At 34.1% G+C, this 18,980-nt stretch overlaps 1 protein-coding gene across 1 annotated transcript; it reads right to left on the bottom strand.

Moving 5' to 3' along the window:
* Nucleotides 1–476: 476 nt before the first annotated feature.
* LOC149413559 (uncharacterized) lies at nt 477–15,885 on the bottom strand. The gene is made up of 5 exons (XM_089644814.1): nt 15,699–15,885; nt 11,488–11,609; nt 9,315–9,414; nt 2,485–7,145; nt 477–1,076 (listed from the first exon to the last, which is right to left on the bottom strand). The coding sequence occupies exons 1-4, from the start codon at nt 15,733–15,735 to the stop codon at nt 2,512–2,514; spliced, it is 4,893 nt and encodes a 1,630-aa protein (XP_089500940.1). The 5' UTR covers nt 15,736–15,885; the 3' UTR covers nt 477–1,076; nt 2,485–2,511.
* Nucleotides 15,886–18,980: the final 3,095 nt, after the last annotated feature.

Genomic DNA, 18,980 nt, shown 5'->3' with positions numbered 1-18,980 from the left:
AGTATGCTTTTTATAAACAGAGGATAAAAGGGGGAACAATGACATTTTTCAAATCTACAGTGAACTTGATTATAGGTGACATAAGCACTATCAAATTTTATAAAATAGAATTCTCTTCTTCGATCAATGATAAAATACAATATTTCATTATTTTTTCAATAGAGCATTACATTCAGGCTAATAATGGTAATTGATTTGTGACATAATGGAAAGCAAAATTGCATTTATTTCATAAATATAATATTAAGGCAAGAAAAATAAAAATGCTAATTTTGATCCAAAACGCATTTTAAAACACCAAGTTTTTTTTATTTTTTAAAAAATAATTGTAAATATGGAATATTTTAAAGATTTTTTTAATATAAGAAATTTCCCCCTCTCCAGTGGGTAGTATTACAAAATATCCTTATATAATTTTATTATTAAATAACTAATTTTACATACTTTAATAAAAGTAAAATCACCGTTTAGTTAAAATTCTTGTAAAAATTTTCATAATAATATGCCTACAGCATATTTTTACTGTAACAATATTATTTACATAATTTACTTTGTTCAAAATATATCTCTATGAAACCTTCAAAATCTATTAGTAACAGCTATTTCGCCCTTTCCTCAGTTCATGGGAGATTAACCTCAGGCCATAAAATATTTGAAATGCTCTGCTACAGATGTTGCGCACTTTTTGTAAGGAATTACTTGAACCAAAAACAATCACAAATCTAAAAACTTTATTCACAAAAAAAATATTAGAAAAAATCTATAACACAATCTACAATTGATTCAGAGTCAGTGATTTTTTCATTAAAATACAGAGTCTAATAGATAGATTAGTTTTTAAGCAAATTTCTGATCATAAATTTCATAAGTAACATATTATTGTATACAGATGTATGAAATGACTTCGTTTTCCTGGCTGTTGAAAGAAAATATATATTTTCTGAATTTGACAGATTGAAAATTAATTGGTTCGAAGAATCTCAATTTTTAAAACCACTTTTTCCAGAAAGTTGTGATATAAATCTTGCGTTTCCATCGTATTGCAACCATATTAACTTGCTGCGCTGCCAATGGTTCTGAAAAGAGAAAAAAAATGCTTTTAAATCAGTCAATCGATGGTCCAAAAGTGTGCGCCCTAAAGTTTTTGTTTAAACTTACGGAATTCAATACTTCGTTTGTGTGAAAGCAATATAAAACGACAATATATGAAACAATGCTGTCGATGCATTTCAAATTTATTGGAGGATTAGTATTTTTTTTACAATAGCAAAGAGTAAAAAAACAAAACTGTGTAGTATTATTTTGTTTGATTAATATTAGGCAATGACGTTACAATACACCTAGAATCGTTATTGTCTCACAAATTCAAGATAAAATGTGGCAAGTAAGAAACGCCAGTAAATTCTTAATTCAAACGTTGTGAAGAAAGACACAGAGATTGTTAATGAAGACAAACATTCAAAGAATATGTGCGTATGAACGAAATAAACGATAGCGGGTGGCATTTTCGTTTTTCGTATTTGCGTCGAATACTACATTCTACATCACGGGTGTGACTGAGATAACAAGATATGTTTACTTGCTTACACTATAAAACAAACACAGAATACTATATGAGATGACCTACTGCCATTAGGTTGTCCTTACACTTATGTGTTGGTACCTTCGCTATCTCACTTTCTCTAATTGCACTAAAAATCTTCCGGAAACAATCAAAATAATTGAATTTTTTATATAATAATAAAATAATTTGTGTGTGAAAAACAAACAAATGAAATCTTATTTCTTGGCTTTTACTAGTGTTTGCCAAGTAATTAAAATGTTTCCTTCTAACACATGAGGGAATTTTGGCACTTTTTTAATGAAATCTACTTAGAGATAGCACACAACCTCACATGTTTGGCAGTTTAGTACTAAAATTACAAAATCGAAAACAATACAATTGTCTTGCTTTTGGATTGCCACTTTGAGATTTCTATGGCGTGTCTATATATATTAGGTAGTTTTATTTAATTTTAATTCATATATGTGGTTGAGGTGATTAAATTATTCGGCCATTAATGAATCAAATTCGATAAATAAAATGAAATGATTTTGTGTAGGTACGTATTTCTTGTATTCTTCTAATGTTTTAGGTTCCCAGGTGTATTAATTAAAGATGTAGTATTTTATTTGTTTTGCAAAAAGATTTGCACTCTTGGATTGAAAGATCTTTACATTTTTGTTAGAAGTTAACCTATTTGAAGCTTGAATATATCTGAATAGTGTTTATATGAGATAATTTTAAAAAAACACAGTTAAGTGAAATAAATATTTATACTTCTTGTATGTACAATAATAAGTTTGACAAAAAGATGTTATTCATTTGTTAATCACAACAGGGAGCGTTTATAATAAAGGTAAATATGTAATGATGAATCGAATGTTAGAATAACAAGCGTACTATTGTTAATAATAATGAATATGTATTACAAATGTACTCACATTAAACAGTAATTGTTAGCACAGTCCTCATTTAGTCATAGCTTGCTTTGCTCTCCTCTCCCACTCGGCCCTCATTTGCAGAATTCCCTTGAACTGAGGGGAAGCATCTGCCTCATTAACAGTGGCGCCGTTCTCCGTGGCCGTGATTTCACTGACGCTAGTGGTCTTATCATCATCAGGAGTCGTAATGTTCGAAACTGGTGAAGACTTATCCGTAAGCGACTTGCTGTTGGAAAAAGCGACGACTTTAGGTTCCGTCGGAGTCGCAAGCGACGATTTTCTAAACGGCATCGTGGATGACTCTTTAACTGTCAGATTATCCTCCGTTTTAATCTGCGTCCAAGGTCGTTTAGGCAAAGAAGAAGAATCTACAGTGTATTGTAGCGATTCCATCTTTGCACCAATTGTTTTAATATTCTCATCTTCTTTGATTTCGGTGTTTGACGGGAATGTTCGGTTTCTGAATCGTTTCTCCGGTGTGGATTCTGATACTTCTTTTTTGTAATTTGATAGATCTTTGTTGTTATTTTCTACATTTGCATTTGTAGATTGTAAAAGTGGGATATTGGAGCTGATGGCACGCCTGTAAATATCTGGACCTGATAAAGCATTTGGCCGAACAACTGCTTTAGGTTCTGTCGAGATATTGGATCTAGTATTTTTAGTTTCGGTCACTGGTATCGTGGTCGGTCTCATTGTTGATTTATTATTAGGAGCGGCAGTATTGAGCAATACTGGGTTTGAATCCAGCAATTTCTTAGGCATGCGTTGTGCTTGCATTAATTCTGCCGTCTCGTTGGTATGCTTTCTAAATTCTATCTGGTTCTTATTGTTGGATTTGTTATTCGTAGATGTCTCAGAATTGGTATCGCTCGGTGAAATGGATTTCTTTCGACCGTCTTTCGGGGAGTCGGCTTCATTTTCTTTATCACTATCCCTAGATCTCGTCATGATGTTAAAATCATATTTAGAATTCCTTTTGATTTCTTCGAATATCTCTTCCTTGTTTTCGGCGTTAGTAATTTTTAAGATATCTTGCGTAATAGCTTCTGTTTCACTATCCTTCAACTTAAGCGATCGTCTTGCGAACACTTTCATCAATTCTGGTTCATCGTCTTTCCTACCAGATTTCATGGATGACAAAGACTTCTTTCTGAATATAACAGTAGAATCCAAATTACAATCGTCCGAAGAAGACGAAGATCTATCAATTCTTGAATTCTGTTCAACGAGAAGTTCTTGTGAAGAAATCCTTTTCATTTGTTGATTTGAATTCCTATCGTTCAAGCTTTCTGTAGATCTCTGCTCTGTGCCTAGCACGGGAGAATTCTGTTCTTTGAATCCATCAGAATTATTAACCTCGATGTAATCAAATGTTCCCGATCGTTTTTTGATGAAGTTCTTGTGAGCTGTTGGACTTGGAGGTGGCAGGGAAGAATTTGTGGATGAAGACTTTCTGAAATTCAGACTCGTCGGTACTGTAACTGTGTTTTCAACTGCCAACACTTCTGTGCTCCTGTTCAATAAAGTCTGTGAACCAGTTTTCTTTAGTTGAATATTGTAAGCATTATTTTGGATCATATCAGATTTCTCCAAAATTTCAACATCTTCAGAACTGAATTTCCTCTGTGGCTTGACAGGTTCTCTAACTTCCATGATGGTATTTTTATCAGACGACTCTGATTTCTTCAGTTCGTTGAACATAAATCTCTCAGACTTTTTGGGCTCATAAGAAATACTCCTCTCAATAGCAGCATCTGGTCGCTTAACGGACTGAGTAGGAATTACAACATCATTAGCTTTTTCAGACTTCACCGCAGTCTTGGTAGATTTGTTTTCATTCATTTGAATCATAGTACTAGTTGAAAGCACCACATTGCTAACTGGCTTTTGATCTACTTTATTCAATTGGATCTTCATAAATTCTGGAATAGACGGATTTGTTGGGCTTGTCTTTTCTACGGGTTTGGATTCTTTCTGTCCTTTCGGGCTCAGTTTCTCCGCTGACAATTGTGTCGTAAAATCGAAATGCATAGATTGAGCTTTAGTATTATCTGGAGTTTTTAGAAGTGGTGTAGTTGTTGTGCCTTCTGACATGTTCAATACAGTTACTGAAACACTTCCTGGAGGAGGTGAATCAGAAGTACTAGTATTCATTTCATCTGTCAAATTCAAAATCATTGCGTCAGGTGATATTTTCTGGTTAAAACTAACACTTCCGACAACATCTGGAATCACTGGCTGATTCAAGTACACCTTGTTATTAGAGATGCTCTCATTAGAATAGGCCTTACGATTTTCGCTAGACTTATCCGTGAAACTTTTAACGCTGTCTAGCGAACTAGATTTAAGTGTAATGCAGTTCAACGGTTTTGGTGAACCAATGATACTATCGATATTTGCCTCGATTCTTGATATATCATCTCTGGCCTTAATAGATCTGTTGTTAATATTTTTTGTATAATGCGAAGTTTTGTTCTGTTTAGAGTAGATATCTGGTTTGAGGTTATCGTCTAATCCTGAATTCACTATCAACAAATCAGCTTTGTTTTCAACAATATTTTGAATTGAGAATACGTCAGTTTCCGTGAAGCTCTCGTCCACAACAGTAGAGTTGGATTTATAGTTGAAGCTCATAAGAGAATCATTTCCTAGCTCTAAAGACGTCGGAGCATCATTAGCTTCTTTGATATTCTTTTTATAAGTTGATTCCCAACTGTCCATGGAAGATTCAGATATCCCGAACATGGGTGGAAGACTTGGCATTTCTTGTTGCGAAGCCAGCGGAATGACGTCAGAATTCAACCTGAAACTTTGAGATTTTACAACCGGGTTTCTAGAAGTCAAAGAATCAGGGAAAGGCAATCCCACATCAGAATCAAGATGACTTCCCATATGCGATATCTTCTGCTGATAGCTGCTGAGACCTGCAATTTTTGGACGTGCTTTAGAACTCTCCATCTCATAATCGCTGCTTCTCTGATTTGCAAAATCAAAGTACCTCGTCTCAAAGTCTGATTTAGAATTCCTGATGGTCTGAGGATCAAGCGACCCTTGAGAACTTGACTTAAATTCAACACTTGGATCGTAATTGTGTGGCCAAATAGTTCTAGGCGGCGATACAGAATAAGACAATTGCTTAGAATTTGAATCTGCGGGTTTTGTGGCAGAGCTGCTAGTAGAATTAAAGAACACATTTTCAGAATTCATTTTGATTTTGGGAGATGCGGCATGAGGGAAATGTGTATCTTCCGAGGTATTTAATAATTTAGAAGGTTGATGAGTATTTTTTGTATATCGTCCTCCGTTCACAACCTCTTTTGGGTATATTTTACCCTGATTAATGGAAGGGAAGAAACCTTTAGATTCTTGAGACGTGGTTCTCGGTAATAAAGGCGGTTTCTTCTCAGCTTCAGGACTGGCAGGGATATCCATGGCTTCCATCCTTTGCCTGGTTCTCAGCTGTTGTTGAGCTGTGCCACTCTTGGAGATATTCTCTGAACTTAACCGTCTCATATTAACGTCATCTTTAGATTTGGATTGTTGGACCTGCATATCTGACGGTATCTTTTCTCTTTCGGGGAAATGTTTGAAGTCATTTATACCGTGCTCCGACGAGGAAACTTTGGAATAACTAGTCATGGATTCTTGTAGTATGGAATCATTGACATATCCGCCGCGTGGATCCATTCTTTTATGACTTTGGTCTGAAAATACCTTTTGTCCGATAGATTTATGTCCGGAACTTTGATCAGAACACGTCATCTTCTGGTGCCTAATAATGCCAAGCTCGGTGATAGTTGATTTGCCTGTCACAGTTGTACTTTGTTCTGAGCTATAAGATTTGAATTGTTCTTTAGTTGATTGTTTCTTAGATTCTTCAACTTGTTCATCCTTCTCATTATGGCTATCTTTTTTGTTCTTCTTTCCGCTTCTCCTCAATAACAGCCTGCCGAAGAAAGACTCCTCCTTTTTACTAGTTTGTTTCTCGTGAGGCTCGTCTAATTCTTGATATTTAGACTTTTGAGATTTTTCCGAAGTGATATTGTGTTGAACAACATTTTCAGGATATCGCTCGATCTTTTCTGTTGATTTGTCATTATTCTTTCTGTACTTATTAACATCGGGTCTGGCAGCTTCAAAGTTTGCACTAGCCAACAACTCCTCTTCTTCTCCTACAGAACCAAATCTCTTCTGTAATTCTTCAGCGAGAACATTAAACTTTAGATCCATGCTCTTATGCATGGATACTCCTTGCGCTCCGTGGTTAGCTGAAATATTTCTTTCGGACAACGACTGTTGATAATCGTTAAACGGTGAGCTTTCTTCAACTTCTTCTGTGGGTTTTTTCTGAGCATTGGACTTGCTCCGTCCAATTTTGACCGAGTGAGTCAACTCTTCATTACTCGATAAGCTCAATTTCATGGGAGACATTCCATACTGTCCTACCATTTGACTTAGAGCCAGACCCGGAGGAAGCGACGACGATTTCAACTTTGTTTCTTTTGAAACGTATGTAGGTACGCCATCCGTAACGGTTCCAGAATATTGCGAAGAGGAAGTCTCCGTTTTCTCATAGCGCATATTTGAGGTAGAAATGATATGGCGAGTGTTGGAAGTAACGCTGGAGTTCTGGACAGAACTGGAACTCATCATCGAATCTGCAAATACAAATAATGAAAGCAAACATTTAAAAGAAGCAAAGCCAGTCTTAAAATTAATGGGCTTTGCCAGAAAGCTGCAAAAGTCTTTTGTTAACTTACCTACAAAAAGATAATACTGAATATTGATGCAAAATTCACAGCTCATACAATTGTTGTTTTATTAATAAGTATTAGTTTGAGGAATATAATGCATACATACAAGACACGGTGAACAGTTTGAGTTCAATTTTGAAGCAAAGATAAACAAAATGATATAAATGATAATTATCTGAAGGTAAATGCAAATAATAAGATTATAATATTTGTGGACTTGGAGCTCTTTCAAGGGACCTACCTTTTTAATCAAAGAATGGATATCATGGAAATGGAAAATTAATTGAAGATTAAAATTCATTGATAACCCGCATTGATAATGATTCAACACTCACTAAATATTTTTAAGAAAAACACATAAAACTTAATTGTATTATAATAAGTAAAAGGAGCCCCGTTAGTTAGTAAACGACATCAATTTCATTAGAATATTATGTAAAAACTTCGAAGAAGATATTTTAAATTATTAGTATAAAAGGTTTCCATACAAAAAATTCATCCAAATTATTCGTTTCCAAAAATATTATTTAAGAGTAAAGTGACTTCCCACTTATATAAATATTTTTTAAATTTATATCCTGGGCATGACCAATTCCACTCCTTAGAGACACATGGAGGTATTGCCCTGATTAAATATTTTTTATCTTGTACCAAACGGTCACATATCTAACAATGAGATTCCGGCTAAAATAATTTCACTCTCGAGGACGTCACCATTACCTCCTTTACCGTAGCACCAATTTGTTCACGAACTCACCCGTGGGGAGAGTCACAAACTTCTTAAGAGGAAGCTACAAGCCAAAAATGTGTATATTCTTGGTATACCTTATATTGTAGGTAATAGGCATTAAAATCGCTTGACAAACGGAGTCTAGAAACATTCGATTTCAAGCACAAAACGGGTTTTTATTTATTTTGTAAATAATTTTATAAGAAAGCAAAAAATTTAATCAAGTGAAACCTGTCACAGACAATCTTAGCTATAATACTGTATTTTTTTAAGTTGTTTCCTTTACGCGTTCATACATTTCTATTGAAAAAATATTTTTTGTAGTAGCTTACAATTATATTTTTTATTGAGTAATTTATTTTTTTATTTGTATTCTACTCAAGCGAAACGGTAGGAAAACCTTCAATTAATCTAAAGCATATTTTTTCTAACTCATAATGTACATAAATTCGTTATAAAGATTAATCAAAATAGTTATTTAGCATTAAGTTTCGCCTTAAATGCAGTTGATCAAAAGATCAATATGTTTTTCATGTCCTACAACGCACTTACAAGGTTTTTGTCACTGCAAATACACTGCATAAACGGTACAATTATAATGACATAGGCTCCAATCATAATCTGTTATAAAGAAATTTTACAAATTGAATTGAATTAAATAAATTTTCGAAAAACCACCGCATCTGCTTTCTGACTCCTGATAGCAGAATTTTGATACTACTTGATGAAATTTTGAATATAGAAATTAAGAGGAAAATTACTGTATACATCTGATTTTGAAAAATTCTGCGTAGCGCAGGGGACTTCAGCTTGATTTAAATATAAAGCAGAAATCTTTTTGTCTGAAGCAGCTATAAGAAAGTAGTGCCCGTAGTAGACTTGTTTTGTTTTATCGCGTATATTTATGTACCTAGATATTTGAGCTCCTCGATAGGAGCTTCAGACCAAAAGTGGCTCCCAAACCCAGCAGTGGAGCGAACTTGCGATAAGTTCAGAGTTAGCAATTGTATACTAACAATGTATCTACAAGAACTGTACAATATGCCTATTTTTACTAACATCTGTTGTTTTCATATATTCACTTTTGGAGTAATAAACAAATTTTATTCGAAACATAAATTATTCAAATATTTTTTAAGCGAAAATATTTTGGATGTAATTTTTGTAAGTACGAATTATCCTGGAATCTTATAATTTCACACAAAATTTTATACTTAATGAAAATGATAATATGAAATATGATAAATATTTTATACATAATGAAAATGATAATATGTAGTATGATGAATAAAGCAATACTGCTTGTGGATTTTTAAGATGGCACTGTATACACTGGGTCGTACCTGCAAAATGGTGGCGCGAGGTGATTACTTCAGGAGTGATGCTGCGAGCGATCTCCTCGTTCACTTCAGGTGTGGTAGGAAGAGCTGTGCCGGGGGATATCTGAAACCGAAATAAATGGATAATTAATTTGTGTGCGATACATAATAACATTTATTACAATATTTTAATAAAATTGGGAAGGCAAGTTTTTGGTAGATATATATATTTTTTTAAGAAACGAAAGATGAACCCAGGTTACGAATAACCTGACAAATATTTAAAAATCTCCTACTACCACCTCATTAAGCGCAAAATGTTGCTTGTGTTGTGATGGAAGACTTAGCCAGCTGAGGAATTGAACACGCTACGCCTAGGTGGGACCGAAACGCGATGCCAACTCAGACACTGACCGGTCAAACACATTCCTTAACACATTGGCGGACACATGCCTGGAAACAGAGGTTCGTGATGCGACACATGCTATCATGTGTATTTTGTCTCAGGACCAGAGATGTGCAAAATGGGTACCCAAAACCATTTGAAATGCAAAATGGAAATGGGTCAAAACTTTTCCATTTGAAAATGCAAAATGCAAAATGGGTTTTAGAAAAGCATTTCAAATGCAAAATACCTATTTTCAAAATGCATTGAAAATGCAAAATGGTTTCTCAGGTCAAACAATTAAAATAATTATAGAATTTTTAAACAATTTTGTCATTCAATAATGGACATCAATGTAGAACAAACATATTACATGTTGATGGTAAATCCAAAAACACCACGACTACAGATTATGAAACCACAAAAAATTTGCGCGGGACTAATGTTGCCAACGAAAAAACATAGAAACTGCTATCTAACATTTAATATTACAGTGTCATGGCCCCATGTTCAGTATTTGAATCAGTATTTTTTGTAATGGTATCACTCAATTGCCAGGGCTCCTACCAGGTAGCAACTTGACAAATGTAAATTATCTCTCATAGCGAGGTTGAGGACCGACTGATATTTGGGGCTTCTGAAAAAAAGATGAGTGGAGATAGTAGGAAGAATGTTGCAAAAAAGCATTTAAAATGGAAAATGCATTGAGAAAAGCATTTAAAATGGAAAATGCGAAATGGTTTTTAGAAAAGCATTTAAAATGCAAAATGGAAAATACCCATTTTGCATTTCCATTTGAAATGGATTTATTTGAAATAAAGCACATCTCTGCTCAGGACACAAGTGTTTTGTGAAGTCGGTCAAAATCAGTAGTAAAAATCTATCGTCTTTGGGTGTGACAGTATCAAGTACATACGCCTATGGGGCTTTTACATTGGGTAAATAATGATAACAATTTTTTACACACGGGGTAGTAATAAACAATGAGTTGCAAAAAATAATTTCTTACATTACAGTGGTTTTCAATTGGATAAAACAAAAAACAGTAATCTTAATAATAAACTAGAATTATCAGAAATAATATCTCGAAACATTAAATTGCATTAAAAAATGTCGATACCATTGGTATGTATTCATTTGCTAAACTATGTAGGCGAGGAAATGGCGAGTTTGCTAAATATTTTGTTTGTGAATGCTGACATTGAAATAGGTCCTTCAGCCTAGTGTGTCAAGTAGGTTAGTGGTAGTTTTTTTCTCCCTTTACAATCTCGGATTGAACTCCCAATGAGATGGCTATGAACCGCCACTGATCCAGTAAACCAAGTGCTGGAACAACAAAAGTACCCATAGCCGTTTCATCAGCTTTGCATCTCCTCAATGAAAAGTGTGTGAAGCAGTCGAAACGTTACCAGGTTCGCCGCCAGATGAGTGGGACTTTAATAGCCTTGCATACCTTTCTCAACCTCACTATGTAGCTCTTTTGCGGTGATAATAATAGAAAAACGTCCAATTATTAGTATGAAACCGAGCACAAAACACTTGTAGCCAAAATCGTCCTCCGTGGTCAAGGGGTTAAGGCTTTCGACTAATAAGCTGGAGGTTCAAATCCTGGCATGCGCAAGTAAATTTTATTTGATTAATTTGTGTTAATTCACAAACTACTCATACTCAAATCGCATGGAATTAGTCCGTGCAGTTGGAATTAACTCGGGGACAGTCAGCACGCTATCGTGCCATATCTTCCGTTGTTTCTATTATCTACGGGTGGTGCCCGGAAGCTTTTACAGTCCTCTCCATTAAAAAAGCACACACCTGTTTAGCCCTGTTCCGTCGGGGGGCTCCGTGGGTCCTGCGAGGCCTGACGGCCATCTTGTGTCGGGCGGCCGAATGGCTGAGGGGCGCCAGACCGCTGGGGGGCTCCGACCCATCAGGATCTGCAAATAAATTTTAAAAAAAGCATTTTAGTAAACGGGAGAATGATTATGGCAAGTAAAATTTGAAGAAGTAAGTTGCTAATGAGTCAATGAGTTATATTAATTTATTTTGAATCGTATGTTTTTTAATTATTTTATAAGTAGGTACATAATTTCAACCACCGGGAACAACTTAGCTCGTTTAGGAATTTGTTCATTGGGTTTAGGCATTCATGATTATGGTATTTGTAATTTCGGCATTCGGGATTTTAGCTTTTAAGATTTTTTCATTTGATATTTCGGCACTCGGGATTTTAGTTTTTAGTATTGTCATTTAAGATTTCGGCATTCGGGATTTTATCATTTTAGATTTCGGCATTCGGGATGTAGGAAATTGGCCTTCAGGATCATGACCCAAACACCATTTCACCAACTTAGCTCCTTTGCGTAGTTATCATTGGAAATTTAGGCTTTCGGGATTTTGGCATTTGAGATTTCGGCATTCGAGATTACTGGTGTTGGGAATTTGACCTTCGGGATCATAACCTAGCCATTCACAAACGGAAAATAATCACAATGAATTCAAAGTTTTAACTTAACATTTTCACTGTGTATTGTGATTTTTAGATCACATGTCATTATATGGACACAGTTTGAAGGTGAGTGTGAGGAATTTGTAGACCTTTTTCACAATCACCACAGTGGTAAACAATAAATACAGCAGAAAAGAAAAATTCGCTTAACAAATAATTTATCAAAGAAAAACCAGTGAAATCTATAAAAAAAAACAATCAATCTTTAATAAATTACTACATCATGTAAATATGTTCATGCTGCAAAATCAAATACTCGTAAATCATTTGATTCGTTTTGAAATTCAACACGTTCCAATAATTTTTAAATTAAAGTTTAAACTCAATCCACAAATAAGGCTGATGAAATATCATACATTTAACCCGCGGTTAAAAGTGACCTAGGATTACCAGGAAACTGGACCGTCCCTGTTCTACAGTGTGGAGTACCTACATGAGTGACATTGCTACAATGTATTATACATTACCAGTCTGTCAAGAAAACCGATGCAGTAAACGTGTTCCTTCAGTGCGTTTAATTCGAGTCCAATAAGCAAACTTGTGCAGTGATAACCAGCAGTATCCCTTTTGAACATAATATCGATCCAAAAGACCAAGGGTAAGTCAGAATCTCTTCCCAATTCTAACTGTTAACCACAGCTACCCCGATAATTGTGTCAAACATTGATTACATCCCACATTAAAACCCGTTATCTGTACAAAATCAAAAAGATACCGTAACTAAGTACAAAAGCATGCAAATAATCTGCCTGTTGTATGGATATTTCGCCTGTTATCAGGTGGTCAAAATGTACAAACATTCAATATTTACAGTGAAAATTTGTTTAACAAATAAATTACTTGTTGAACTAATATCAAGTTCTTCAAAATAAATATTCTTTTGTAAACACAATGGAAAAATGTGGATGGCTCGTGCTTGGTTATTTATTTCATAATAAAATACCCAAATGGAGCATAATAAAATGCGATATATAACATTAAGGAAGAATACTATTTGTTTTTATTTATTTTATTTAACTTAACCCGCGTTTGAGGGTCGTATATGACCGGGCGTCCATATTTTATAAAAGTATTAACCCCTCTAGCGTTTGAAGGTCACATATGACCGGGCGTTTATATTTTATAAAAGTATTAACCCTTCTAGCGTTTGAAGGTCATATATGACCGGGCGTCCATATTTTATAAAAGTATTTTTATCTTTTTTTATCTATCATGCGAAAACACATCATATTTTCACGTTAGAAAAAGAAATAATAATTCTTTGCAGTTTGCCTCAAATATTTAAAACTGGTTTCCATTAATAAGATCCTAAAATACTCACAAGAAATAAAGAGATTTTAAAATTCCCCACAAGTTCCTTTATCTCCAAAATGAAACAAAACAAGCATTATTTTATTATCTAGGCATTTTCAGATTTTCTATTTCGAAAAATAAAATAAATTAAAAAACAGACTTTTTTTGAAAATTTCCTTCAAACGAAAACGCAGTGCGTTCTCACAAAATTATTGTAAATATTATTTATCATTATGCTTGGATAAAATCAATAAATGCCCAGAATCCCCGCATATTCCCCTCAAAAAGGTTCTCCCCGCAAAAAACCTGATTTTTTAAAATCTTCTCTTTATTAAATTCCCTTCATCCCATTAAATCACACCAAACGGTGTGTTTTAATGGGATGGTATTTTATTCGTTTTTAAATGACAATTCATAAATTTTACGTATATATTGTACATATACGTAGAATTTTACGTTTTTGTTTGTCCCCTATAAACACATAACTACTAGACCGATTTCGCTCAAAAATTCTAAAGTTTGTTTTTATTATTGCCAGAAGTATTTAGATAGTGGTTTGAATGGTAGAAGTCGGGGACGCCCGGGGAAACTCGGCATTATCTCTGCACAGGAATGACACACGGAGTCGAATAAAAGTAGATATAATGTAGTTTTTTTAGTAGTGCTAAAAATTGATCTATAACTTTAAATAAATATTTATTTTCATAAATTTGACCTTCAAACGCTAGAAGGGTTAATACTTTTATAAAATATGGACGCCCGGTCATAAATGACCCTCAAACGCTGGAGGGGTTAATACTTTTATAAAATATGGACGCCCGGTCATAAATGACCCTCAAACGCTATAAGGGTTAATATTTTTATAAAATATGGACGCCCGGTCATAAATGACCCTCAAACGCTGGAGGGGTTAAGTTAAATAAAAAATATATATTTTTCTTTGTGATATAAAGTAGTCAATGGTGGAAGTCGGGCACGATCCAGTGAAACAATAACTTATAAAACTAAACATTTCAATTCTTTAGAATAATATTATCTCCACTTGAAAAATAGACCAAGTTTTCGGTTTACTAGAATTAACAAGCTCAAAACTTTACTCCAAACAATGCATAACCCCGAGCAACGCCGGGTAAATGTGAGCTAGTATATAATAAAACTTACATATTAAACACCAGCTTTGTTGATCTATGCGAACATATATTTTTTAAAACATGACATTTTTCACTGCAATTTGTTAATTTTTCAATCATGAAGTTTTATATCTTGAAAACATGGATAAATCATAAAATCTTAATTATTTCGTGTAACCAAAATAATTTCGTAATAGTTCGTATGAGAAAACCTTTTTCTTAATACTCCCCGCAACGTAAATCCCCACGCAAACACCTGTACGCTATACTATCCGGACAATGATATCAGTCCTAATATTAGTACAGACCACGCATTGTTTGATCAGCCTTTTGCAATAAATCTTATCAAAAATCCCGTTGTAATCTGTGTGTATTGCAACATCCCAAACACAAAGAATTGTAACGTACACATTTACACATGGACGTTTGTTGTAAAGTGCAATGTTTTTTAAAAGATAAGGATGCATTTAACTTATGCAACGATTGTGGTTAGCAGAATTACAAAAGCAGCTTGTAATAGTAAATGAAATTATTATTATTGCCGATTATCTGCACAGTATCTATACTACTAGTAGTGAAATCATTTGTAAGATTTTTAGGTAACCTAACTACTGAATTATAATAAATCATAAATATTAAAAGTAATATTTTTTATGTTTCAAATAAGGAAGTATACAATTTGTCCAAAGAAATGGTTCTTCTTCAAAACAATTCGTTCTTTAAACTTTCTTCAGGCGGGTAGGTACCATAATATTGATTTGACAGCTCTTTGTAGGAACCACGATCCTGCGAAGGTTGGCGGGATAAAATGAGAGTATCCAACAATACACCATCTTGAAACGGAACCTGAACGTAACAAACAAATTTACAAACGACTTAAAACAGGCCTTCGCTACACTCAGTCAATTATTATGAAACCCGAACAAAAAGGAACGAATCAACTGCAAGCGGCGTTTCGAGCCATTTGCGGTTACTTCGTTTCTTTCCCACAAGTTGAAGTTCAGCTTCGGTTCGGCTCGCGGATTTATACGTAAGCATTATGAAAGCAAACCACGATTTTAAAGTAATTTAATAATAAACTGAGGAAAAAATACCATTATTGCGAAACAGCAAATCTTCAATGAAATCCATAAAACCAAAACTCAAACACACACCAAAACAAAACTGTCGTAAAATCACAAACACAGCACAAAACTAAACAAAGTTTTTTAAAACAACAAAAAGAAAAACTAATGTTTTTTAACAATCTACAGTCTTTTACTCGATGGAAAAATGAAACGCGTTAAAAACATTACCGTTCGTAGCTAGGGCAGCTCCTAAACTAGTGAATTGCATGCATTTTTTAGAGTGGCCGTTTGAGATAAGAAAAGCTGAATCATCAAGATAAAAAAATATAAACAAGTCTTTATTCTAAAGTGCCTATTAGGATTATTAAGAACTTTTTCAGAGTCGAGCAGCCACTGTTTACAGCGCGTTCAATGACCGCGTTATTTATCCTATCACAGTAGCTATAAATCTCACTAGTCCTGCTGCTGAGAGCTTTATTAACACTTTCTGTGAAACAACTTTGGTCATCTTTGGTGACTAGATCAACTTTTCCCTTTCCCGTCATACCCTTATTAGAGATACCATAGTCCCACCGGATCAGAACAGTCTGGGGAAGTTGGGACACTTGTGCATGTCATTTTACATCAAAAATCAATCAAATAATCTCTTTACAAATAAAGCAAAACAACTATTCATTAAGAACATTTTTATTTTTCCAGCTATTATCATCGACTGCTCAACTTAAAATATTTTCATCTGCGCAGCTTCCTTTGAAGGCCTCCTGCTTTTAGATAAGTGCGCAGATAAATGCGCGACAATCTTCAAAAGCCTGATATGGAAAAAAATTACAGACAAAAAACATTTAATATAATTTCTTTTTTTAAATATTCGTTTAAAGGTAGAATGAGGCGAATCAACCTGTACTTTAAAAAAAGCTAAAAAATTGTTAATGGATCAAGATTTCTATATTGATGTATTTATTTATTGTTTATAAATACATTAGTATAGGTATATTGATTGTATGCACCAATTGTATAAATGAGTATGTTGTGTGCCTTTGAGTGTGTGTATGCCTATAAATATGTTGTGTAATATCTGTTACCCCGTTCACACATGGCGATTTTAGTTGATCAAGTCTGTGTTGAATGACACTTGAAAGCTAATCGACAAGTGTGAACAGTCTTTCAACAGAGTTGATCACGAGTTGCTATCCGCGTCTATTTGTTTGTGTTTCTTCTAAACTATGCAACGGATTTTGATAGGGGTTTCACTATCATTTAGAGAATTTCTTCCGGAAGGTTTATATATATAATACATGCATATTATATTTATAGAAAGTAGAGAAAATTCGAGTAACGCCGGGTATACGTCAGCTAGTAAAACAATAAAGCTTTGTTCAGATGGGAGATAAAATAGCATCTACGACCTTTTTGCCCGATTGACAGCGACCATTTTAGTAGCTGTCATCGACTAGAAAAAAACTCCCGGATACTTTTTAATCATATCTTAATGCGGATTAGTTACAAATACAGAAAAATCAAAAACAATAGATAATAAATAATGAAGATTGGCATTTTTCATTATTAATAATAAATTAATGTGGTTATCGTTGTTTACAAAATACAAACAAAGGTCGGAAATAAAGATTTGAAAATCATAAATTAGTAATAGTTTTTGTCTTTATTCGCTATCGATGATTCTTTAAAAATATATATCTTCCTTAATTGAATAATATCGTACTTAGTGCCAATTACGACGATGGAGGTGCAAAGTTCAAATATATTAGTAGATTATTTAGTAAAACGAATTGATAGCTAAATGAGGTGGCGATAATCAGTTTCATACGGGTGCTTAATATTTCACGTATCTGTCATTTCTGTCAACTACTAAGTGAAAACTTTAAGATAATTGCATTATAATCATCAAAATCAGTGCGTAAATAGTAACCTTGAAAGAGATTCTCGTATCAACTGTCAAGTTACAGCCGTATTCACAAGATAAGAAAATACAATGTGTTGAGACTTCTTGGCGCGGCTATGTACAATACCTTTATTACTTTTTTTCTTACAAAAAACGCGTTGCTTATTTGACCTTACGTCAACTCCGCTCCCCGAGATTTACCTTAGTAATATTTATTAATTAAATAGCATATAATACAAAGTCGCTATCAGCATCTGTCTGTTTGTGCGTTTAATTCTTCTAAACTACGTAACGGATTTTGATAGGTTTTTAAGTACTTTCACTATCATTTAGAGATTTTTCCGGAAGGTTTATATTTATATAATACATGCATACTGTATTTATAGAAAAAAAAAGTGGGTGTGTCAAGCCTACGCAAGACAGAAGTGAAACTTCTAGTTTCAGCTGATGCTTGGCGTGGCGCAGTTCGCTGGTGTCTGAGAGAGAGGAAAGAAGAGAAGAGAGAGAACGTTCGTGAGCGGCTCCCCCACCTCAACAAGGTTTCACTTCAAAAATGCCACAGCCGAGAATCGAACCTCGCTTAACTGATTGAAAGCCAACCACGCTGAGCACCAACTGTAAGCAAAGCCGCATAAATTGATTATATTATGTAGGTTCTGAAAATATGAGAGCTTGTTATGTTTTATAATGTTACCTACATCACACCCAAAATATAATATATTTTTTAAAATAATGTACAATGTACAGAAATAGAATCCCACACAAGATCGCGTAGTGCGCTCTAGCGAACGGATATTTTATCAGAGGGAGATAGTTTTAATTTTTTTTTCTGTAAATTATTACATATTATCAAAATAAATAAATTAATTAAATAAATGTAATACAATTATCATAATATACGGATTAGATAATAATTTTAATCCAACACAATAACGCAAAGCGCGCTCTAGCGGAGTAATGTTTTATCACAGTGAGATAAGTGTTTTTATTATTTTGCAATATTATTTTCTTTTAAAAAATGTTCTGACCTACTAAAAAATAAGATATTGAATGAAAAAGGCGTTAAAAACAAAAAAATAATGTGCGATGGCCGAGAATCGAACTCGGATCGAGAATCGAACTGCTTGGAAGGCAACTATGCTGACCATTACACCACCAACGCCAGTTGTCGGGATGAGCTAAGAAGCATTTATATGTTACTTCAAAACTTTGACTAGATCAAATGAACTTTAATCGGTGGTGGGGGTACCCGCATTTTCGTTTCGGTCATGAGTCGGTTTTACTCCGGTCCTCGAAATTGCATGACGCGCGTAAAGAAGTTTCACTTCAATACAAATACTTTTATAAAAATATATAATAATACAAATTGACGGTTTATAAAATATCTAATACATGTAATAAGAACCCGA

Source organism: Hesperophylax consimilis, chromosome 21 (genome assembly GCF_061612785.1).
Source record: "Hesperophylax consimilis isolate HC1 chromosome 21, BYU_Hcon_1.0, whole genome shotgun sequence".
In the NCBI taxonomy this organism is placed as follows: domain Eukaryota; kingdom Metazoa; phylum Arthropoda; class Insecta; order Trichoptera; family Limnephilidae; genus Hesperophylax; species Hesperophylax consimilis.
Note: the sequence above shows the minus strand (reverse complement) of the source record. Positions and strands in the feature narration are given on the sequence as shown.